This window comes from Melanerpes formicivorus, unplaced genomic scaffold, assembly GCF_026170545.1.
Source record: "Melanerpes formicivorus ecotype bairdi unplaced genomic scaffold, bMelFor1.0.p_v2 SCAF_61, whole genome shotgun sequence".
Classification (NCBI taxonomy): domain Eukaryota; kingdom Metazoa; phylum Chordata; class Aves; order Piciformes; family Picidae; genus Melanerpes; species Melanerpes formicivorus.
The window spans coordinates 1,087,970-1,112,906 of NW_027142413.1; the positions used below are offsets into that span (position 1 = coordinate 1,087,970).

Sequence of the window (24,937 nt, forward strand, 5' to 3'; positions counted from 1 at the left end):
CTTGCACCCATCTGCTAAAGCCCTTGAGCATTTTCAGTACTTGAGTACCTCAAAAAATGTGTCTGACACTATTTGCAATTATCACAGGTAGTGATTGAGGCTAATTTTATGTCTCTTGCAAGAACATAGCTTTTATTTTCCTCCTTATGCTGATAGCTTCTTCTGAAGTCTTTGGTGCCTGCCTAGTAAAAGGAAAATTTCACATATATGTCTATACTGTTCAGGCAGGAGGTCATTTACTTGATGATTATGATACATGTTCAATCAAAATCTGTATTCAGCAAGAGCAAAACTGGTAAAATCAAGCAATATGTCAAGCTGGCATGTGGTCTCTGTGCCAGCACATCTTCTGAAGTATCAATATGTAATGGTAAAGAGAGCCATTACTTATCAGCTCTCAAGAAAGTTTGGAGAAAGGTCTAGAAGAGGTCTGTTTAGTCAAAAAATAGGTTAATGGAGATGGACAGAAATACAGATTAATTCTTAAAGTTATCCAAATAAAATAAAGAAGACCATGTCCTCTGAAAAGCTGTAAAAATGTGATAATGAGTCCCAACAGAGAGTGAGAAACAACTTATAAAAAGGATCAAAATAAATAAATCAATAGTATGCACTTACCAGGAACAATGGTATACATTTCTGCTCTCTCCTACCTTATGTCGGTTTATAGTAAACATGGGAAGAGTTTGGAAAAGAACTGCAAGGATGTTTGAGGGCATGGAACAGGTTAGATGCATTAAACAAGTGAGCAAAATAGGGCTTTTAAAGCTGAATGAGCTGACCAAGAGCAAAACATCACAGAATCACAGAAACATTCAGTTTGGAAAAGACTGTCAGGATCACCAAGTCCAACCAATAACCCTGCTCTACAAGGTTCACCCCTAAACCATAGCCCCAAGCACCACATCCAAATGTCCTGGCTTGGTGACTCCACCACCTCCCTGGGCAGCCCATTCCAATGCTTGACTGCTCTTTCTGTGAGAATTTTTTTGCAAATGTCCAGTCTAAACCTATCCAGGCACAGCTCGAGGCCATTCCTTCTTGTTCTAAAATATGATCAATAGTATCAATAGTATCTTTTATCTTTTGATTACAAAGTCAGGTTCTTTCACATTCCTTTCAGAAGTAACAGGGCTAAGGGGAAGAACTCACTGCAAGCTGGAAGGGATTGTTCTTTCTTATGAGGAAGGCTGGAAAAGACAGCAGCTCAAGAAAAGTTGCTGACAAGAGCAGGAATTAGTCATGTGAATTGAGGCCTCAGAGATGGCAAGAAGGAACTCGGAAGTAACAGAGAGGACTGACCAAAGTCTGCTGCAATTCAGGAAGTTGTGGCATTAGCTGAAACTAAGCAAGGAAATAAGAACTCCCTGAAAAATAATGTGTCTAGCAAAGAGCTTCTCCTTCCTCACTGCTGTCATTTCTAATCATTTTGAGTTTTCTATGTTGAAAACGTTCAAGACTAGTTTTTAGCAATTCTAGTACCAGGCAAGCTCTTTTCTAGGCAGCTCCACATTTCGGTTCAGCAGCTCCACTTTGCAATTCTGCAGCCCCATCAAAAAACATATGGTAATGATGTGCAAAACTGATAAATAGCTGTGAGAAGCTAAAGAGAGATAACTGCCACCTACATGTTTCAGTAGGTAACTTAGAAATTAGTTGAAATGACTAGATCAGAAAGAACAAAAGTGGGTGGAGTTTGGTGGGTTGGGTTTTTTCAAACAGTATGTAGTTAGTATGCAGAAATCCTTGCCACATGATGTTACAGATGATATCACAGGGTGGAAATCCACTTGGAGGTAAAAATATAGATGACACTGCTGGTTCAAGAAACCCATGAGTTACAAGTTGGAGTCTGGAACACTATCTGGAGAAGGCAGCATTTTATTCTTCCTTAGGCTGCTCTTTTGGATGCAGTATGCCAGATGCCCTTTGGCCTCATTCAGTACAGTACTTTGGCTTACCTGCTGCCGATCTACTCAAGCGTATTTCGAAAGGTCATTCCATGTCATGTGGCTGTGAAACAGGCTGGAGCTCAGTCTGCTGGAAACCTCCAGATGGGCCAGTACAAGGTCTAATTCCCTCAGGTGTAGAAGAATTCAGAATGATTAAAAAATGGATTAATTTTCTAGGTAGTGATACTAAGCACAATACTGTAGTGTGATAGCTGACTGGCTAATTATGTGCTCATGCTGTTCTGAAGTGTAATTTGCAAAAATGATGAGCAGTGATACCAGTAGAAACTAACTGAGTATTGAAGTGGTTTATAAATATTCTACTTCCAGTTTAACAGGTCCTTGAAATTTTATGTACTCATCTAGTAAACACATTTGAGCCGAGTATTTCTAGGACTTGCTTATCAATAAGTAAATAAACCTTCCTTACCTCACTGAGAGCTGGAGAAGAGTTCTCCTGTAGCAAGAGGCATTGTTTGCAGAGTGTGACAAAGAAATGAACAATAGTTTCATAGTTTCATTCAGGGTTGGAAGGGACCACAATGATCATCTAGTTCCAACCCCCCTGCCATAGGCAGGGACACCCCACACTAGATCAGGCTGGACAGAGCCTCATCCAGCCTGGTCTTAAACACCCCCAGGGACGGGGCCTCGACCACCTCCCTGGACAACCCATTCCAGGGTCTCACCACTCTCATGGGGAAGAACCTCCTCCTCACATCTAGCCTGAATCTCCCCACCTCCAGCTTCATTCCATTCCCCCTAGTCCTATCACTACCTGAGATCCTGAGAAGTCCTTCCCCAGCCTTCCTGTAGGCCCCCTTCAGATCCTGGAAGGCCACAATGAGGTCACCTGGGAGCCTTCTCTTCTGCAGACTGTACAGCCCCAACTCCTTCAGTCTGTCCTCATAGGAGAGGTGCTCCAGCCCTCTGATCATCCTTGTGGCCCTTCTCTGGACACGTTCCAGCACCTCCACATCCCTCTTGTAATAGGGGCTCCAGAACTGGAGGCAGTACTCCAGGTGGGGTCTCACCAGAGCTGAGTAGAGGGGGAGGATCACCTCCCTCGACATGCTGGCCACACTTCTCCTGATGCGGCCCAGGATCTGATTGGCTTTGCGGGCTGCAAGTGCACACTGAGAGCTCATGTTGAGCTTTTTGTCCACCAGCACCCCCAAGTCTCTCTCCTCAGGGTTACTTTCCAGCCAGTCACTGCCCAGCCTGGATTTGTGCCTGGGATTGCCTCGACCCAGATGCAGGACCCAGATGCAGGACAATCCAAAGTCATTGAGTCCTACAACAAATACAGGAATCAACATGATAAAGAAAGCTTTTCAGCTCCTAACTTTGATCATCAAGTGCATTAAAAAAGAACATTTTGTTTAAAGAAATTTTACATAGTAAATAAATGTGATTAAGAGTGTATTAGATTACATGTTAACAAACAAAAACAACTCAAGCTGCACAAGGGGTTTACTTTTGTCTGCTTTAATTTTTGGTATTACATTTAATTGTGATTGATGCTTTTGCATGTGTGTGCAGATTCAGTTATTTATTTTTATTCTTTTCCTTATTAGATGACTTAGAATTTTAATCTGAAAATAAATCCATTGCACAAAACCATTTTATTATTTTTGAATTACTTTTTCATTTAGAAGTTTTGTTGTTTCAGGATAAGATTTAAGGAAATTTGGCTCTTATTATTTCATCTATAACTATCAGAAATTATATTGCAATTTATATGTATCAGATTATATTGGAATATGAACACGGAATGCATCTGTTCAGTACAACAGGACATTTATTGCATATTTATCTATTGCCTTGCGTAATTTAGACATAGGACTTTATTCCTGACTTTCTTTTCAAAGTCCAGCATGATTAAACTGCTTCAGAAAGAACATGTCTTGTGAAAGACTGAAGAAAGTTATGAATATAGAAGATGGGGTGACCTTGAGTACTGTGTCCAGTTCTGGGCCCCTCAGTTTAAGAAGGACATTGAGACACTTGAACGTGTCCAGAGAAGGGCAACAAGGCTGGGGAGAGGCCTTGAGCACAAGTCCTACAAGGAGAGGCTGAGGGAGCTGGGATTGTTGAGCCTGGAGAAGAGGAGGTTCAGGGGAGACCTTATTGCTGTCTACAACTACCTGAAGGGTAGTTGTAGCCAGGAGGGAGTTGGTCTCTTCTCTCAAGCAACCACCACCAGAACAAGGGGACACAGTCTCAAGCTGCGCCAGGTGAAGTTTAGGCTCGTGGTGAGGAGAAAGCTCTTCACTGAGAGAGTCATTTGCTATTGGAATGGGCTGCCCAGGGAGGTGGTGGAGTCACCACCCCTGGAGGTGTTCAAGAGGGGATTGGACGTGGCACTTGGTGACATGGTTTAGTCATGAGGTCTGTGGTGACAGCTTGGACTTCATGATCTTTGAGGTCTCTTCCAACGCTGGTGATTCTGGGTGATTCTGTGAGGTTAAGGAAAGGAAAAAGGACCTAACTGGAGTGTTGGGAGAAGAGTTAAGAAAGCTGTCACTTACAGATAGGCAGCGTTCCTGTTTCGGTTTATTTTCTCATCATTCCGCAAAATTAAGATAATATTACTAGTTTAGATAGATAGTAAATATAAATAATGCAATGGAAATAGCTATGATTTGGAGGATTTTTTGTAATTTTTATCTAGCTTTCCTTAGTAATTTTGAAGCATTTTATATTAAAATAAGTAGAAAGGATAGAATCCTTTGTAGTTTTGAAAATTAAGTATCTTTCCTGCAAATGACGTGTTACACACAAAGCACCCCAGATACAGCTTACTAAATTAAAGATATAGGATGCTGGGGTTTTTTAATCTGGCATACTTTTGTTCCATCTTTGCTTATATTTTTATACATTATTTATGAGGTAGACAACTGCTTTAGAATTTAGAATAAACCAGGTTGGAAGAGACCTTCAAGATCATCGTGTCCAACCCATCAACCAATCCAAGCCTCCTAAACAACTAACCCATGGCACCAAGCACTCCATCAAGTCTCCTCCTGAAAACCTCCAATGACGGTGACTCCACCACCTCCTTGGAAAGCCCATTCCAATGGGCAATCACTCTCTCTGTATAGAACTTCTTCCTAACATCCAACCTAAACCTCCCCGGCGCAGCCTGAGACTGTGTGCTCTTGTTCTGGTACTGGCTGCCTGGGAGAAGAGACCAACCTCTGCCTGTCTACAACCTCCCTTCAGGTAGTTGTAGAGAGTGATAAGGTCACCCCTGAGTCTCCTCTTCTCCAAGCTAAGCAACCCCAGCTCCCTCAGTCTTTCCTCATAGGGCTTGTGTTCCAAACCCCTCACCAACTTCGTTGCCCTTCTCTGGACTCGTTCCAGCAAGTCAACCTCCTTCCTAACCTGAGGGGCCCAGAACTGGACACAGGACTCGAGGTGTGGCCTAACCAGTGCAGTGTACAGGGACAGAGTGACCTCCCTGCTCCTGCTGGCCACACTGTTCCTGATGCAGGCCAGGATGCCATTGGCCCTCTTGGCTGCCTGGGCACACTGCAGGCTCATGTTCAGCCTACCATCGACCAGTACCCCTAGGTCCCTCTCCAGCCACTATTTCTAAGATGTGACATCTCCAGATTGTTAAAAAATATATAAAAATCAACAAGACATAGTATAGTATCATAGTATCAGTCACAGTTGGAAGGGACCACAAGGATCATTTATGTGAAGGTTTCTGTATCTGCTTGAAAGCAGATAACAAGTACAATAGGTCAAGCAGTTTAATGGAAGCCATGTGAAGAAGCAGTGCTGAACAGCATGCATATGAGCTGCATGGTGTCATGGGCTGCATGACAAAGCGTCATCAGCACAGATAAGATTGCTAGGGTGTTGAAAATTAATAGAGATGTAGCTGGTGTAGCTAGAGTGACAGAATCCCGGTCATGCACGCAGCAAAAAGCCATAGAGGAAAGTGAATGTGTCAATTTACCTTAGGCTGTTCACAGAAGCATTTGATCTATTTTGGCAGAAAGCTGCCTTCTGTTGTCATACTTTCATTTTGAGGGCTTTTCCAGTACAATTTGCTGGTGTCCCCATGATAGCTAAGACTTGTGGCAGACAAGCTTGAAATCCGAACTTTAAAACAATGGCATTAATCTTTATTGGAAACTCCTCTTCCTGTCCCTTATTTTAAAAGAATTGATAAGGGCATTTTTAAATCTGTGAATTTGGCCAACGGAGAATATAATTCTGATAGCTTTTGACTATCAGATTGTGTCAAGGGAAAAGGTATTTTTACAGTAGAGTAAGCTCTTTGTTCTTGTACCTTTGAAGCTTGTTACTTTAAAGTTTGTGTCCTTTACCTTCCTGTCATTTTGGTTGCTGCTCACTCACCCCTAAGAAAACAGGGAGACATTGACGAAGATTGCCAGTGGAAGCAGAAGAATACAATGTACTAACTGGGTGGTGATTTTCTCTCACATGAACAGACAGGATTAAAAAAAACAAACCCTGTTTTGCTTTTGGCTCTGCTTGCTACTAAACACCCTGTCATAGTGCATGAGGTGAGTCACAACTTGTTTATTTATAGCCTTGGCCAATCAAAGTTGAACGCTCTGAACTTCATTCAAGACCAGCAGGCACCTAGGATGTCTTGTAAACACTTGCTCTCTGAGCAAGGAGTGCTCTTCTTGGCCGCAAACAGGACAGGTGCCTGGGCTATCTCTTCTAAAATACAAAACAGACTAGAAGATCATTGCCTGGATTATCTAGATTGATAGAAATATAATTCCTTTTTACATCTGAAATGCCAGACAGTGAGGATCTGGGACAAGATGAAAGGTACTGTACCTTGATTGTGATGGCCTTCTTATACAGCACAGTATGGACCAAGGCTTTGTGTGACTGATCTGTGTGCACTCCTGAGTCCTCAGCCTAAGATGAGTTTTCTCTGCATTTTAACACATCACTTAATTCTTGAGGGATTTGCTGCTAAACCTAACCTAAGGCTTTTTAGAAGACAGCTTTTATGTACAGCTCTTGTGTATTATTTAAAGTAAAGCTGAAGGGACAAAAATACTGGATGGTTTTACTTTTCCCAGCCATGGGACTTACTTACAAGCCTCAAAATGTCAGAGACACAAATAGTTTATTCAGAGGTACGTTACTGACAGAACCATTACTCATTACTATGAGATAGGGCACTGTGTCCCTGTGAGGTATGCCTGTCTTTCTGAAATCTAGCTTTTATCTTCATTAGCTAATAAAACCAACAGTCATAACAATAAGTAATTGGATCTAAAGTTTAAAAAATTTCACAAATGTTATTTTGTCAGATGTGATCCAGCACATTTCCTATGGAATAAATATGCTCATTAAATTTAGCTAAATAGACAGATGTAAAAATAGGTATTTTAAAAGTGGATGCTACTGATGTTTGTCTGTGACAGAGTTTGTAAATCTAGGTTTTGTACTGTCCACATAGTCTTTCTGTAGTTGCAGTTTTTACTGTCTTGATGCCAATCAAACTGTGACTCTGAAATGGTGTTAATGAAATACTTGATATTGCAAAATGTATGTGAAAATAGACCCTTTTTTTTCATGTTAGTTAAGAAAATGCAAGAATAAAGAGGCAAATACAAGAAATTGCAAGAATCAGAGGTGGGCATTTCATTATGGCTTTTAATTGGATTTCTTCTAGGTAGATTTAAAATTGTATATTTACATGGATGCTATTCCAATATGTATGTCAATGTGGTGTGGTAATACAGATGAGATACAGAAGACATTTCTAATTGTCTGTTGTAGATTAGTATATTCAGGCATGGTCACCTAACTGGCTGAGTGTGGGTGATTGGATCCCTGGTGGCATAACTGGGTCTTTCTGAAGGTGGGGTCACCTACGCATTTCCGTTTTCAGGGATCTAAGTTGTGCCCTATATATGACATAGATTAAAGGTAATTGTACTAGTAGGTCACATTTTCTTCTTTTTGATTAAGGAATGTTGACTCATTACTGATAGCCACCAAAGCACTGATTGCTATTCATTGTAAAATGTTTATCTGGATCTTTGGTTTGTTAAATTATATGGGGTTTAGGACAGGAAAGCAGCACAAATGCATGACACATTTCAGGTCGTAATAATAGTGGGGGGTTTTAAATTAAATTTATAAAGGATATGCTTCATGGTTTGGAAAAATAAAAAGAAGGGAGTAGGGTTTGCAAATATGTAAAAGGATGCAACTGTTGTGCAAAACATGCAAGCTTTGTAACTTACTTCCTTTGTTCATGGTTCTTTCTCTATAGAGGCTTGTAGCTAGCATTGGCAGTTAAACAGAAATAGTACTAGATCTAAACCTCTTAGACTTCAGGTTTCTGTGAAACAAAGTTGTTTACTTTGCTTGTGGGATTTTTCTTAAACAAGAAGGGATGAATGTTTCTGAAAAAGCATAATAATAGGCCTCCTCTTCCTATTTGTTATTTCTGAAACTATCATTAAATTAATTGACCCTAATCTTAAGTCAGCCTTTTGTGTGCTTACTATTGAGAAGAAAAGGTTGAGAAAATAGTTTAATCAAAAGATTCCAATTTTTTTCTGGAATTAATTTGCCTTTTAGCCCTCATAGGGATAACAAATCAGATATAAATGGAGAGCATTCCTGCAGAAGTTTTAATGAGATTTGGTAGAGGTCAGAGTATTTGGGTCCAAGTTTTAAACAATGGAAGGAGGAGCTATGGGAACCATACTGGAAAAATACTGGAATTGTACTAGAGCAATTCATTTCAGAATAGTATAGGAAGAGAGAGTAATATTAATGTACAGATAATGGGATAATTTGGAGGGCACACTGAGTCAAAGTTACTGACTTATATATTTAAAAAAGAGAGCAGTAGTGTTTTTGTAGAAGCTATAGAATGAGCTTTGTACACAAATAATTTCCAGCACACTGTTTTCCTTGTAGCTCCTTCTCAGATGCAAACAAATACTTCTCACATCCTGTCCCCTCTCAAGTTCATGGCCTACTTCAGAAAGCATGCTATATTGCATCACAAGTGTATTTCATGAAGCTTCTAACATCATAGTTAAATAGGCGGCATTGGTCAATAGTTTGTTAGTCATACTGCCAGTTTAAATGTATAAGAAACAAAGGAACATACACTCAAGTACTTCTTAGTAAAGCTAGTAAAAAAAGCTGACTTATGAACACTAGGGAGCAACTAATATCTTCTTTTTCATTTTGTCATGTAATCCTGGGTGGCAGCAAATCAAGAACAGTCAAGAAAGATGTGCTCAAAAATAAAGGACTGAAAACAGTCTAGCATAAGGATGACCTATTGCCCTAGTCATTCTTTACCACCAGATCCTCTCTAGTTTGGTGTAAGATGACAGAATTGATTTTATACAAAAATCAAACAAAAATTAATAACTCAGGAATCTAATGATGGTCATGAGTGTATAAAAGATATTGCCAATATTCAGTCCTGAAGTGGTAGAAGCACATGACTGTAGGTGCTTCAGAGAGATACTAACATGTAACTTCCTGTATCAGAAGAATGCCTCTGTTCTAATCGCTGTCACCTGCCTATTATTGAAAAGGTTGGTACACGAAACTGCTAGACAGGAACCTTTTCTGACATGAATAATAATGGGAATGAAAGCTACCTTATTTTGAACTACAGTGCCTTTCATAGTATGTGCTTGAACTTTAAAAAATGAACATCCTGTTAAAAGTCAAATCTCCATTTTATTTAATTACTCAAACCATATTTGTAATTATATAAGAATATTTGCTTTTTCTGCTCATTCAGTGCCTGAATGGAGGCAACAGGTGATTAGCATAGGCCAGGAACTTTCAGTAATGCATCACAGTGATCATCAGCTCCTACAAAATACATTAAAACACACTGAAAAAAAAGACAGTGAAATTCTACACAGAAAGTGTTAAAACTGTCTTGTTAACATTACACAAAAAGTGATTTTCTTGTTTTTGCAGGTTCGAAGTCTGCTTTGGTACTTGAAAGTCAAATTTTCCCTTTTATTGTGTGCATCTGCTCTCTAACTCAAGGAATGTTCAGCTCATCTTTCCTAGCTGTTTAACTTTGAGAGGCCTTGAACTAGGAGTATCCTAGCTGAAGAATGTGGAGGCTGAGGGAGGAAAATTAATTGATTTTGTGAAAAGGGGTTATATGAGTTGTCTTATGTGAGAAAAATGTGAGAGAATTGCTTCCAACAGCTGAACAGAGTTGTTTAAGGTTCTGCAAACAGAACTGTATGTTCCTGCTGATACAAATACGGCTTCCTTACTCTTCTGAGCAAAACTAGTGTACTATGAATAGGAAGCTGACCAGGAACATCCTATCTGTTGTCTTGGTAAAAAGACAACAGCATATAGTGATAGCATTATAGTTTTTGCTAAACAGAAAGCAAGTCTGTGACAGTATTTATGTAGCACTGAAACATTCAGTTTTCTTGCAAGGAGAGACATTACAAAAAAATCTACACTTATGACCAAGTCATGACTTTGGAGTAATAGCACTTGACTATCAGATCATATTTCTGTTTTGAATGACCTCCAACTGGAGCAGCTAGTGCTCTTCTCAGAGGAGCTGGACAAGAGTACTACAGTTCAGAGGAAGGGTTTCCCCTGAGAACTGACCTATCAGTTTACTTAGAAGAGTCTGCCTAGGACAATGAAATGCCCTAAATTTTATTTATTATAGCAGGACATTCAGCAAAAAGTGGTAACAAGCTATACCCTGGTCTGTTGAGGAACTTGTGTGTTGGAATCACCTTCAAAATTTGCAGTTAATCAGTTTGTATCTGATCAGCTAGTGACAATACAGCTCCTTACTAAGATGACTAACTTTATACTTGAATAGAAGAGATGGAACCATCCAGCTTCAAATTAAAAACATAATTTGTCTAACTTAGCATATCTTAGCTATTCCAAGTGTGTTCAAGCTGTAGGATATCATATGTGATTGGTTAAAGGATGTTTGCCACAGCATTATATGTGGGTGAAAGTCTAAACCTGTACAGCACTGATAGATTAGCTGTGGGAAATAAAGTGCATATAGGCATCTACAAGCCAGAGAGATTTCTATTAGAAAAGTTTGTAGAGTTTATAGTAAAAAGGTTGCAGATGAAGATTCTCCCTAAAATTAAATAGTGAAGTGTATTTGTGGATGCTTCCTGGGTTCCTCCTTCGTTTGGTGATGCAGAAGCATTTTGTGGAACTCTTTGAAGCAAGCAGTATCCTACATGATGTCACAGTGATTCACAGCCACATGACACATGTATAATTATTTTAGTGTACTTAACGATTGCATAGTATGCAGAAGTGGCACAGAATAAAGCACAGTTCTACATGATCACCTTTTTAATTAGCCACATGGGTTGTTAGGATGCTATGCTGTGAGTTTGGATGCTATGCTGTGAGTTCAGTGGTGCTTGCTATTATGTCTTCAAATGTAGTGCACGTAACATTCAGCAGTTTGTCCCATTGCGTTGCGATAAGGCTAAGCAATATTGCATTGTTTTCTACCACACAGTTCTGTAGTAGATTCTAGAGGATTTACTATTGGTACTTTAATACACTAGCCCTTAAAAGGTAGTTTTTACACTATTTTATATTTTGGAGAGATGGAAGGATGTTTATTTTTATTTGGAGCATGTGGTCACCTGAAATTGAAATGTAAAAAAGAAACATTGACAATGTTTGTTCACAAACTTTATGTAAGTGCTATTTTGTATTCCTTACCTCTCTGCCTGAATAAGTTAGAGGACAAGTTTCAAAATATGTTTTTGGCATAGGTCTTCAGGTATAAAATGTTTGTTTCAAAGAAGGGTCATCATCATACTCACTCCCTTGTACACTGTGGTGATTCCTCTCCTAGCAGGAGAGACCTGTGAAAGTTCTGAAAAAGTAAACAGGTTTTGCTGACAGTTTACACACTTGATTTCATTTATCAGGTTTCATACTTAACTTCTGGTTTCCTATGAGGTTCGTCCTTAGTGATCCTCGCCCCTTATAGTTTCATCCTTCTATAAGCTCTGGATGGTACTTTATAAAAGACTACAAAATAGCCATATTACCTTTATTTTGATTTACATATCTTTGGGAAAGTGACTTTCAGCTCTTCCACCTACACTAGTACATTCTAAGTTACCATTAAAATTACAGAGTCTTTACAGGTTTCAAGTGTGTGTGGTTACAGCTGGGAAATCAAGAGGGTTTAAAAGCTCTATAATTACTAACTCTTTGTTTATGTAGGCGCAATCCTTCAGATCCCCCACAGCATGGTGTACTGTGTCCCTCTCAGTAGTACAGCTATGTGAAGGTACATATAAAACTGTGTACACATAATTTAAAAAGAATCCAGCACATCACGAAGAGATCTTTAAAGCAGTAACGTGAGAGCTACTGACCTTTCTGAGAGAAATATGACGGGGCTTTGCTTGAACAGATGTCGAGATACAAAATGAGAGCATGACACCATCAGTCAATTTTAGAGAATGTAATGCCACTGGCTATTCTGGCCAGAGTTTGTGACTGTGATGGGTTGAAGCATCTGGGGTGGGAGAATGTGTTGTGGGCTTTCCCCCCCCCTCCCTTTTTCTTTCACCCCTCCTGTTTTTTATCCCTGCTACTAGGTAACTACAGTTTATGTATTTGCTGAGTTTTAGAAATTAGGCAGTAAGTAGTCAGAAGGCTATGAGTAATTCATGTTCTCTCTTAATACCTTCAACTTTACTGGCAGTAGCTTTAAAATAGAAGTATAGTACTTCATAGCAAACTCAGGATCAGTGATGGGAGCTTAAAACTTATTCTAATTGTGCACACAAAAATGTTGAAGGTGTTCAGTGAGAGCTGTCTGCTTACATCCACAAATGAACACCGGGAGAGCAATCCAAAAAGCTGTTTAGAGTTCACGTCTAAGTAATTTATGAAGATATGGTAAGCAACACCACTGATACAACACTGAAGTAGTTTTTTGTGTTCTTTGTTGGCATTGCAGTCATGCAGTCCACATTCATCATCTACATCACCTATTTTCTTTATGTTTTTTTCTTATTGTCTTTAAATGTGGTCATTGAAAAATTAATTTGTCTGGAGTACAAATCTATCTTTGCATACATACAACTATAAGTTGTACCTCCTTTCGTTCTTTCTCCCCCTTCTCCAGGATCCCACCGGTTCCAGCCCACTGGCCTCTGGGTAACACTACTGCTCTAGTGGCCTCTGAAGCAAAGGGACAGCAGGGACAGGTGTTACCAGGGTCGGCAGTTACTGGGAGGTGTGACAAGAAGAGGAAGCATGTTGGTCTGATTGTTAACACTGAAGATCAGCAAGCTGACTTTCTTACACCCTCTAGCTCTGTTAAGATCAGAATAGACCCTGGGGTGCCTTGTAAAATAGGAAAGTGTGGCTATAGTTGAACTCATAAAGGTGTCTTGTGATTTCATGTGGCCTGCAAGAAGCTGCTAAGTGTTTTTTTACAGAGCAAACATAATAGTGGGTTTGTAATGTTTTGAAGCAAGCATCACTTCTACCATCCACTCTTCTTGCTTTGTCAATGCATCACATGTGGACCACGGGACCAAAGTATCTAGCAATACATTTTATCTGCAGTGTTGCTTATACTTTCAACATCTTTTCAACTTGTCAAAAGAAAGCATTTACAACCAAGAGAAGCAACTTCATAGAACCTTTCCTGCAAATGTGGCATTTTTCTGTGTAATTTGCATGTTTGTGTTGCATTGTCCTTAGTTATCCCAATGTGCCTTGTTGTATCTCCTCCTCTTAAATTATATAGTCTTTATACTGGTGGTTAGCATATCTGAAAGTAGTTTGCATAATTATTGTAGTTTATGTTTTCATCTTTTTCCTGACCCTATTTATGCTATTAACTTGAAGTTAGTAAGCCAACTGTCTACAATTGTCCTACAGTAGGCATTAGGCAATTCCATTTTCTCTTTGTGGCTCCAGAAAGTTCCTCTTTGATTGTCAACATTTTAAGTAAATGCTAGGAGTAAAGTCTGTAAAAGAATTTTACTAATGCAGGGCAGTGTTTTAATAGTAGTTTTCAACACTAGAATGAACAGGCAGCTCTTAAAATACATATTATTAATGCTGTAGAGTGGTTTGCAAAAGCTAGGAACAGATGGTTTCTTAGGGAGGGTAGCCTATCTGTAAGAGTTGCAGTTCTCATAAAACAAAAACCTTAGAATATTACTTTTCTCAAGCCTCTAACTATTAGAGAAGGGGGAAATTGAAATTGCTATTGTGGATGGGAGGCAGACAAAAAGTTCTGTGTGACATTGCTAATCTGTCTGGCTAGGTTCCTGCAGTGTTCTCCATGGGTTATTTAATGATTTTACTCCTATCCACTGTCAGAGGCAAACACCTGCATGCAGTGCCATGCATGGCTGGAAAAAATGTTGCATTTTCTCTGTCTTAGAAAAGTCAGCTAGTTCAAGATACGAGATTCTCATCCTACAGATTTCATGTACACTACTTTAAATTATGATGGGTTTTGGCTTTCTCTTTTTCCTGAAGAGTGGGAGAAAAACATTTCACACTGAGTATTTTTTAATGTAGGAGGAAATCACACTGCACTCTACTACAGTCCTATAAATACTGAAAATCCTGTACTACAATACAGTTGGAACAGGGCAATGACTTGAATTTTTGAACTTTAAACAGTTATATATCATGGTTGAAATACAGGTTTTTCTTTAAGTCATGCTCTGTGCTGCGGTGTGCGTGCAGTACTTTGAATATGAATCCCCCATGTTTGTGTTTACTGTTTATAGTCTGAAATGGCTCCCAAACTCTGCTCCGATTTAAGTGTTGCTGTGTCACCACCTTGTGGCGAAGTTGCTGTACGGTAGTTAAATACAGGCATAAAGAAAGATGAAGTTTCTCCGTGAGTGTTTGAGTAGGCATTTTTGACCATAATTTTGGGTGACTTTTCATAAAAATGAAGTTGCAGAGACTATATATCTGAAAATAGGAGTAGGTGGTTAACCTCCATTCTGTTAGGGAAGTTGCTTTCAAACTTCCTATCAATTTATCTGCAATACAACAGAGAAAGTGGTAGCATTCCTATGTGGAATGAAAAGGGATGTCACGTATGTGGGAGAAGACTGCTTACTCTTGGCTTAGATACAAGTATGTCAAAATCCACAATTTTAAATCTGAGCAGCAGTTACACCACAGCAGCATAACCCCCAAATCATATTATCCTGTGTGTTCAGGAGAGGTAGAGCAGGTATTTAGGAGAGGTAGAGCAGCGATTTATACTTGTAAGAAAAAGTGATGTTAGACTTTGCTGAAATGGCATGTTTTCTGGGATTTGGCTGGAATGTTAAAGATTTTTAAGGAGAATTTAAGTTTGGTGCTCCTTTTGCTGAGTCATTGGATTTAAAATTCAGAGTTCGCTTTCTCCTTTTTAGAATAGAATAGAATAGAATAGAATAGAATAGAATAGAATAGAATAGAATAGAATAGAATAAATCAGGTTGGAAGAGACCTTCAAGATCATCGTGTCCAACACCACCCAACCAACTAAACCATGCAACCAAGCACCCTGTCAAGTCTCCTTCTGAACACCTCCAGTGATGGCGACTCCACCACCTCCCCGGGCAGTCCATTACAATGGGCAATCACTCTCTCTGTGTAAAACTTCCTCCTGACCTCCAGCCTGAACCTCCCCTGGCACAGCTTGAGACTGTGTCCTCTTGTTCTGGTACTGGCTGCCTGGGAGAAGAGACCAACCTCTGCCTGTCTACAACCCCTCTTCAGGTAGTTGTAGACAGCAATAAGGTCACCCCTGAGTCTCCTCTTCTCCAGGCTAAGCAGACCCAGCTCCCTCAGCCTCTCCTTGTGTTCCAAACCCCTCACCAACTTTGTTGCCCTTCTCTGGACTCGTTCCAGCAAGTCAACCTCCTTCCTAAACTGAGGGGCCCAGAACTGGACACAGTACTCGAGGTGTGGCCTAACCAGTGCAGCGTACAGGGGCAGAATGACCTCCCTGCTCCTGCTGGCCACACTGTTCCTGATGCAGGCCAGGATGCCATTGGCCCTCCAATCATAGTAAAATAGAAGTTACCTACATTTTGGGTTATATAACTGAATTTTTTTTGGTTGTTACTGGTTTTGGAAAAGAAAGTGGAATGAGTGTTTGTGTATGTAGTTTCTTACAATTTGTGTAGTTTTCATATTAATCACTGAAAGAAAATCTGAGGTTAAAAAGGTCATCCCAGACCTTTCATGTGATGTTATAAAATAATAGTGTGGACTACACTTCCTATTATGATTCATTGATCAGAGATTCTGCCTAATTTAAGCCACTTGACCGTTTTTATAACTGTCCCTTTGTTACTATGTGTTGCAAGATGATCTTTGAGGTCTCTTCAACCAGATACGTTCTGTGATTTGGTGTGGTATCAGAATATAGCCCCAGCTCTACAAAGAGAAGCAAGTCAGAAGCTTATCCTTTTAGGAAAAAAACCATATAACTCATGTAGTCCAGTGCAATTATGCATGTAACTTTCAAGTAAGTAATTTCCAGAATTCAAATCCATTTTTCCTTGCAACTATTATCTCCTTGGGTTGTGTAAGTAAGACTTGCGTGGCAGTCCTTGGTGCAAGTGGAATGTGAACTCGCATGAAAACGCTACTGTAGACTTATTCTTTATGGACTGAAAAAGTAATAATAACATGAGGGAGCAAAAAAAAAAAAAAACCATTCAGTGAAAAAAAAACCCAACCTTTCAGTTTGTGGGTTCCTGCAAGTTTGTCACATAATTCTATGGGATCTGCAAAAAACTTCTTAACAAAAATAAGCCCATTTTGCTAGGGTTGAATTTGGTACATTGGGATCCACATCTGTTTTGAAAAACGTTAGGTATTAAGCAAATTAAAAAGCAGTACTCTAATTTTAAGTATACACCATTTTGTCTGTCCCTTATGGAAACAAAACTCCAAAGTAACACCTGAGCCAGGTGGCCGTTTGATGTGACAGCCTATGTGTATATCCTTATTGCTGCACATTGACCATTGTACATTCTTTTTTGTCATAATGTTGTGCTTTTATTTATCATGTCGTTTGATTCACCTATGACAAAATCTTTACTATCAATGCAGCAGTGCATTGGACATTTAATGGATTACATATCCACTGTGGGCTTGTTTATGGCTTACTTGTATTCGGTGTGATCAAAGATGTGTGTACTGAGCAGTGAATTATGCAAACAGTAACTTTGTAAGAGTCTCAGTATTTGCATGGTGATGCATCCCCTATTTTTTACCAGTTTGGTTAGACATTGACTTGCCTGTGGATATTTTTCCTTCCATTTTTTTGTTTCATAAAACATCTTCACTGTAGATGACATATCTGCTCCAGAAAAGTACATGATGTGATCATTTGGACTGGATATTGTCTACACTGATCAGCTCCAAATTAGATGCTTATGTTTTCTCATAATTTTCAGCAAATTCTTGAGTATAGGTTTAAAAAATTTTACTAAAAGGCTTGAACAGCCATGATATGATAGAATAGAATAGAATAGAATAGAATAGAATAGAATAGAATAGAATAGAATAGAATAGAATAGAATAGAATAGAATAGAATAGAATAGAATAGAATAGAATAGAATAGGATTGGAAGAGACCTCCAAGATCATCATGTCCAACCTATCACCCAACACCACCTAATCAACTAAACCATGCAACCAAGCACCCAATCAAGTCTCCTCCTGAACACCTCCAGTGATAGCTAATCTTTTAAAACAGTACTCTCAATTTAATGCAAAAATGAAAACTCATGAGGAAATAAAAGTAAACATCAAAAATTCATGAGTAATTAATAGTTTTTAAGGTGGATAAAAGTCTGCTATGGATCATCATAGTCTGCAGATGACAAAAAATAGAAAAGAAAAAGCAAATGGATTGTGAGTATGAAATTTATTAACATGTATGATCATCCTGTGGCAATGAAAAGTGTGGTATATTTTTTAAGAAACAAGTTTAGGATTCATTTGCTAAATTTAGATGACATCTGTGCCTTGAACTTAGTGTTTTGATGTGACCAGGATGAATAAGCAATAATTTCTTCCGTAATTGCTTTCATGGCCTGAGAATTGCTGCTACTGAGTAGAATTTTTTTTAGTTGTTTTGTTGGGGTTTTTGTGATTGTTGTTGTTAAAAATCATCTGATTCACCCAGTATAGAATATGTGGAAACAAGCACAGGTTTCTGTAGCATAGCAGCAGCCATTGCTGAGGCTATAGCTTTTACAACCTGATGTTTTCAACCTATTTCAACTTTGTTACAAGCTATAACAAACTTGTTGGCTATTTTTGTTTTACTCAGCTGGAAGATCATCAATTCCAGGCAAGACTACAGACCCAGAATAAATCAGTGCATTTCAGAAACACTTATGAATTTATTTGTGTTTCTTCAAGAAGTGTCTCACTTCAAGGAACAAAACCCTGGCAAGGTAAGCAGTCCTGAGTAAGATTAACAGTTCTGTATTTTTCAGTAAAAAGGTGAGATAGATTGTTTTAAAAAACAAGCAAGCAAGCAAAGAAAAGAAAAACAAAATACACATTTGAGTCATTGAGTTATGAGATTCTGCTTTTTGCTGTGAAGAACACTGGTAGTTCATCCATGAGCAAAACTATTCTCAGTCAGGTTTATAGCAGTAGTCTCCCACCTCACAGGTGCCTGCCCCTCACCAGTCATTCCAAAGAAAGGAAATTTAATACATCACAATTTAATAAAAGCAGAAAAAGTATGCCATTCCTAAATAGAGCTTTTTTCTTTCTTCCTTTTCCTTCAAAGAACTGTAGTTTTCAGGAATAGCTGCACAAGTGTTGCATGACAGAACAGAACTCCTCATATTTTACTGTGATCATTTTTCTTCCATACAGATACAGTCATAGGTTTGGTTTTGTTTGGTTGGCTTGTCTTTGTCTGGAAAGACTGAGCTGTAAACCCAGTTCACGAAGAGCCAAGTGAGCATAAGGTTTCTTCCTTCCACATAGGAGGACTCTCATGATGTAGTTCTAGCCAAAAGTGAAGCAGTTTTCTATTTCAAAGAAATATATAAGTAATGTGGAAGTATGTCCTGGCAATAGTAGATTTCATTTTTATAGTTGTATGTCTACAGACAATTTAAAAGGATATTTTGAGGCTTTTTCTCCTCTTTTCATCTCAAGTTTGAGATCAGGTTCTTTCCTGGAAACAGGCTGTTCAAAGATAGTAAATAAAAACTGTGTAGTACCACGCTCAAATATGAGGCATCGAAACTGAAAATACAAATTGGCACCAGGATGAAATACATTTCAAAGGTGAATAAATTATTAAAGAAAAGAAATGAAGTTGTATGCTTAGGATAATAATGTTATTTTGAAAAGAAGTAGGTGTATATTGAGATAAGGAAATGCTCTATCAGTATACACAATCCCATAGTTTTGTCATGTGGTAGCATGACACAGCAGCTGTATGTTAAGGTATAGCTAGTGCTGATCTAGTAAAGCAAATTCCGAGAACACGTTTTGCTGACCTCACTCTCTAATTTTACTGCTGTAATTACAAGCAAATTAGGCACTGGTGCTAGGTGCAAAATTTCTTTGAATTAATCATTTTATTGCAATTCAGTTCCAAAGGCAAGTGGATTCTTCCTGTAAACTTTCAACAGATCAGTTCTGTACTCAACACTGTGCAGTTGTGAAAGATGCACTGAATGTGTCAGTCACAGCAGAAACCAAACATCAAGTTTTATATTGAAAATGCAGCTCAGTCTTGTCGTTAACAGGAATGCTAGAGTAGCCAACAAGCCTCATGAGAATGCTTGCTGGCATATAAAACAGTTTCATGAAACAATGCAACAGGGGAGAGAACTGTAATTAAAGGTCTGTTGCTTTTGTAAGCATGCAGCAAGTATGCATTGCAATACTTCAGTTACTGAATTTGTTTTGTCGTTGCATATCAACTGTTTAGCGTTGTTTTGTGTAACGAAGGTGAAGTAATCTGCAGTAATTTTAGCAATAGCCATGAGCCTGTTAAAGCTTTACAGTGAATAAATAAAAAGGGCATATTTGTATAATGGAAGAGGGGGCATATCCTAAGTAGCTAAAATGGTTTGATGCTTGTTTGCGCCAGAAGCGTTAAAGTATTTCTGAATTTTATTTCTTAAACCTTCCATTTTCTTTTGCAAAATTCTCTAAATACTTGAATAGTGTTCAAGTGTTAATGGCCAACTTCAATATTTTTCCCAGTTTTGCCTGCTAGTCTGCAGTATATGTACATTTTTCACTGTCTTGGGAAGCTACATTCCTGGAGTCGTCCTCTCTTACGTCTTGTGTAAGTATAGCCTCTCTTCCCATCATGATTTACATATGTAGTTTATTCCTTATCTGGTCTATGTATAGGGAGTATTTATTTACTCATTTATATCTACCCAAATGTGCAAGTGTGCAGATGACACCAAGCTGATTGGTATGGTTAACACACCTGAGTGACTGAATGCCACCCAGAGAGACTTTTGACAAGTTTGAGAACTGGGCCCATGTGATTCTCACGAGGTTCACCAAGGCCAAGTGAAAGGTCTGTATGTGGGTAAAGCTGACCCCTGGTATCAACTCAGGCTGGAGTAGGATGGAATTGAGTCCTGTGGAGAAGAACTTGGGGCTACTGGTGGAAGTAAAGCTAGACAAAACCCAGCAATGTCCACTTGCAGCCCAGAAAGCCAAACATAGACTGAGCTGCATCAAAAGACTGTCCAATAGGTTGAGAGAGGTGATTATGCCCCTCTACTCCACTTTGGTGAGACTTCATGTAGAGTAGTGTGTCCAGCTCTGGAGCCCTCAACACAAGAAAGACATGGGCCTATTGGAGCAGGTCCAGACAGGGGCCATGAGAGTGATCAGAGGGCTGAAACACCTCTCTTATGAAGAAATGCTGAAAGAGTTGGGGTTGTTCAGCCTGGGGAAGAGAAGACTCTAGGGAGACCTTATTGTGGGCTTTACCTTTTTAAAGGGAGAGTGTTACGACTGGAGACAAACTTTTTAGCAGGACCTGTTGTGACAGAACAAGGGGTAATGGTTTTAAACTAAAAGACAGAGATTCAGACTAGAGAAAAAGATTCTTTTACAGTCATGGTGGTGAAACACTGGCACAGGTTACCCAGAGAGGTGGTAGATGCCTCGTTTGTGGAAACATTCTAGGTCAGGTTGGACGGGGCTCTGAGCAATCTGATCTAGTTAAAGATGTCCTTGCTTACTGCAAGGGGGTTTTGGACTAGATGACTTTTAAAGCTTCCTTCCAATACAAACTATTTTATGATTCTGCCATAAATACACATATATGTATATATATGTAGATTCTGAGAAGTGCTGTTTCTCCTATGGAAGTCAACTTACAAATATTGCTTACTCTGGCACAATGTTGAATTGTCATATTTCCTAGGCAGAGATATCAAAATCAGACTAAATCAGGACAACAATAACAGTGGTCATAAATTGTGCCTTACTGGAAGTAAAAAAGATGTTCATTGCTATTAATACAGTGGCATTTTCTGGATTTGAGATGAACAGCTTGTCTGACATGGGTATTTCATAGTGCATTTATGTAAAGCCAATTGTATTTTGTAGAATCAATGTTATGCAAATGCATTGTTTAAGCTTTATTGTGTAACTTCTTTGAAATTACTTTATCTGTGTCTTCATTTTTGTTACAGTATTGTGTGCCTTTTTATGTCCCTTCCTTAAGTGCAATGAATTTGGACAGAAAGTGTGCAGCAAAATTAAGACTCTTCTGATTAAGTTAGATTTTGGAGTAGTGGAATATATCATCCAGAAGAAAAAAGAGAGATCTGGTGAGTAATTAAGCATAGTCCCAAGTAATGTGCTTTGGTATGCAGAGACTGACCTTGAAGCCAGTTTGGTTTGTCCTGTGAAGCCAATTTTAAATGCATTCCTTTCTTTGAACTTGGCCACCATTCTTAGCTTTGTAAGGAGTGGCAATGTGTGTCAGACAACTGGATATGGTGAAAACAAAAGGAAGGAAATAAGGCAAGACTGATGATTCTCTTTATACTTGATTATTAGAATAGAATAAACTTTATTAGAATAGAATAAACCAAACCAGGTTGGAAGAGACCTTCAAGATCATCGTGTCCAACCCATCAACCAATCCAACCCACCCAAACAGCTAACCCATGGCACCAAGCACCCCATCAAGTCTCCTTCTGAACACCTTCAATGACGGCGACTCCACCACCTCCCCGGGCAACCCATTCCATAGCGCAATCACTCTTTCTGTATAGAACTTCTTCCTAGATGTACTGCTTGTAGGTTTTCATAAAAAACCTCCTTGCTGTAAGTATGCAGTGCTTATTTCTGGTCAGGTAAGTCAAACTTATCCAGGAGAGACTCACTCAAGAACACAAAACAACTCTGTAACAGAATTTTCAGCCTTATCTGAAATCTTTAAACACTAGAAACTTTTATATATTAAGTAATAAAGCTATTTCAAGAAAGTATTTATATGAACAGTGTTATCTTTGCTTTTTGTGTGCTCTACAGTTTTTGGTAATTAAACCTTCGTAGTGTAGTCACGTTACTTGCAGATAGCCTACCCCTTTTAATTAGTGTTATATCAGTAGATTTCATACCTGCTTTAAAACAGGCATTTCTTGTAAGCATTCATCATACAACATGCTGTTTCTAGACACAATAAGAATAACCATCTGCCTTTCCCCCTTATCTTACATATAATGCAGCAGTTGTTGGAAATAATGCATAATGCATTGAATTTTTTCTTATTCTTACCTTCTTCTACTTTTAAGTGAAACTGTCAGAGAGAGATCAGACCACTGTTCATAAATTTCATAAGACAGCTCTGGGGAAATGGTTGATGTTAGATGCTTTGTTGCTTCCCACCCTCCAGTCTAATTTAACCCAGACAAGTTTCCTGTCTTGCTTTCACAAACCCTTGTACTGGCACAAGAGAGGAAATAGCAACTTAGAGAAATGAGCAGCCAGGAATAATATGACTATGGTTTCCAGCTTATATTGGTTTAAAATATTCATTAGACTGTTCTCAAGGACAGAGGAAGAGAAATTTATTTCTCCTTTCATCAACAAGGAGCAACATTTTACCAGACTTTAGGGGATGCTTTGTATGCATATTTGAATATAGATGTGAATACAGGGTAGCTGTGTGTAAAGAAGGGTTTTATAAATGGAAATTACCCAGAAAATTGTATATTCTCATGTAAGGGTAATGTTCTGGGAGAATTGCAATACCTGTTACAACTGTGCATTGTACCAGCAGTGTAGTTTAAAAGATAGATGTATGTTGCCAGGATAGATAACATTATGGTGTGCAAGAGAGACTTCTGTAGGAAGTGCAATATAGGTAAATAAATCTGTTGGAATGTGTTTCAGAGCAACATTATCTTTCCCACTGCTGCACAATATGTGTTGATAAACACCTAGCCCCTTTGTCAGCCTTGTTTCCCTCACCTTTAGCAGCATACTACATAAATTATAAACTTTATCAGCAGGTGAAAGTTTACTATGCTATGTAAACTGTGTGACAGAGAACATACACTGAAGCTGGAAATCCATCGTTATTAGTAAAATAAATGTTTATTTTTGGTTTTTCTTTCAGAAAGAGCAAAAACAAAACCCACAGAAGATGACAGTGAATTAGACATATCAGCTCTGTGTCCTAAGGTGATTTTTTTTCCAGTTAGCCCTATCTTTCTTTCAAAGTCTATATAGAAAGTGGAGAGTATCTAGAATACTATCTTTATTCTTCTATGGAAGACTTTAACCTGCCAGGAGAGACTGTGTTCCTGAACTAAGCAATATGCTTTAAAAGTATTTCATAGTCTCCATCTTTAGACTCATACTAATTAACTTACTGCATATGTGACTTCTGGCCTTCAAGGTAGTGGTTTCTTTAGCTTATTAAACTAAGAATGTGTTCGTTTTGCGTCAGCTGTATAACTAGAATTTAATAGCAAAGGTGGCTATTTTGACTTGAAACAGTGCAACTGCAGTTAGGTTTCATCAAATTAAAATATAAAAGGGAAAGGTTTGTAGAAAACCTACACAATTTGTCAGATGCTTTTCTAATCACTTGGCTGGTTTTTTCAAATCAGTAAACCAGTATATTATCCATAAATACATTTCTTGATACGTATGAGAGCACTCTTAATATCTCTTTTCTCTCTTAATATTCTTACATACTGCATGGCAAAGAATCTTCCATTATAACACACTGGTTGGTTAAAAAAAAATTCAGATGGACAGGAATTCTTACACAGCATGAGATCAGTAATGTATAGAGGCTGACTCTGACTGATTACTTTGAAGATGTTTTTGTATTCTGAAAAAAAATATTGCAATTATAATAGTATAATTGTAATTTAGCATTCATATCCTACGGGATATACATTTGTAGCTGACACGATTGAATGCTGGATACATTTGTAAAGGATAATGATTGTTTTTAATTAGCCAGTTTTGACCCTTGTACATAATGGCCTGGATTTTGATCCAACTTTATGAATTTATTTACATTTATTTTGCATTTGCAGGCTTTCTTTACAGTAGGATACTACTTTCTGTATAAATAACTGGAATATTCTCTGCTTCTGTGGTGTTCTTCTAAGTATTGTATACTCCTATTATTTTCATGTTTCTTCAATTAAGATAATTGCAGAGGTGACTTACATTGCTGTGGCATGCAAGAGGCTTCTTTTAAAGTGTCTAAGCATTTGTTTCCTGTAGCGATTTTTTTTCTTTCTAATATAAGAATACCATGTATGGGACTATTTTATGTGTAGGTTAGTCCTACAGTTGTTGCCAAAGAGCTGTCAGTGTCTGACACAGACGTATCGGAAGTATCTTGGACCGATAATGGGACCTTTAATTTATCTGAGGGGTATTCTCCACAGACAGACACATCTGATGGTATGTAA

At 38.5% G+C, this 24,937-nt stretch overlaps 1 protein-coding gene across 2 annotated transcripts in view; it reads left to right on the top strand.

Annotated features, from left to right (window-relative positions):
* The window catches only part of RETREG1 (reticulophagy regulator 1), a 65,928-nt gene that overhangs the window by 35,098 nt on the left and 5,893 nt on the right, over positions 1–24,937 (top strand). Inside the window, exons 1-6 of one of the 2 annotated variants that reach the window (XM_068161977.1) lie at positions 6,600–6,773; positions 18,313–18,439; positions 20,223–20,307; positions 21,683–21,820; positions 23,620–23,684; positions 24,803–24,929. In XM_068161977.1, coding sequence (XP_068018078.1) covers positions 6,739–6,773; positions 18,313–18,439; positions 20,223–20,307; positions 21,683–21,820; positions 23,620–23,684; positions 24,803–24,929 — 577 coding nt within the window. In that variant the 5' untranslated portion in view covers positions 6,600–6,738. Of the gene's footprint in view, positions 1–6,599; positions 6,774–18,312; positions 18,440–20,222; positions 20,308–21,682; positions 21,821–23,619; positions 23,685–24,802; positions 24,930–24,937 lie in introns of those variants that run through there. The other variant, XM_068161976.1, reaches the window with a different exon arrangement.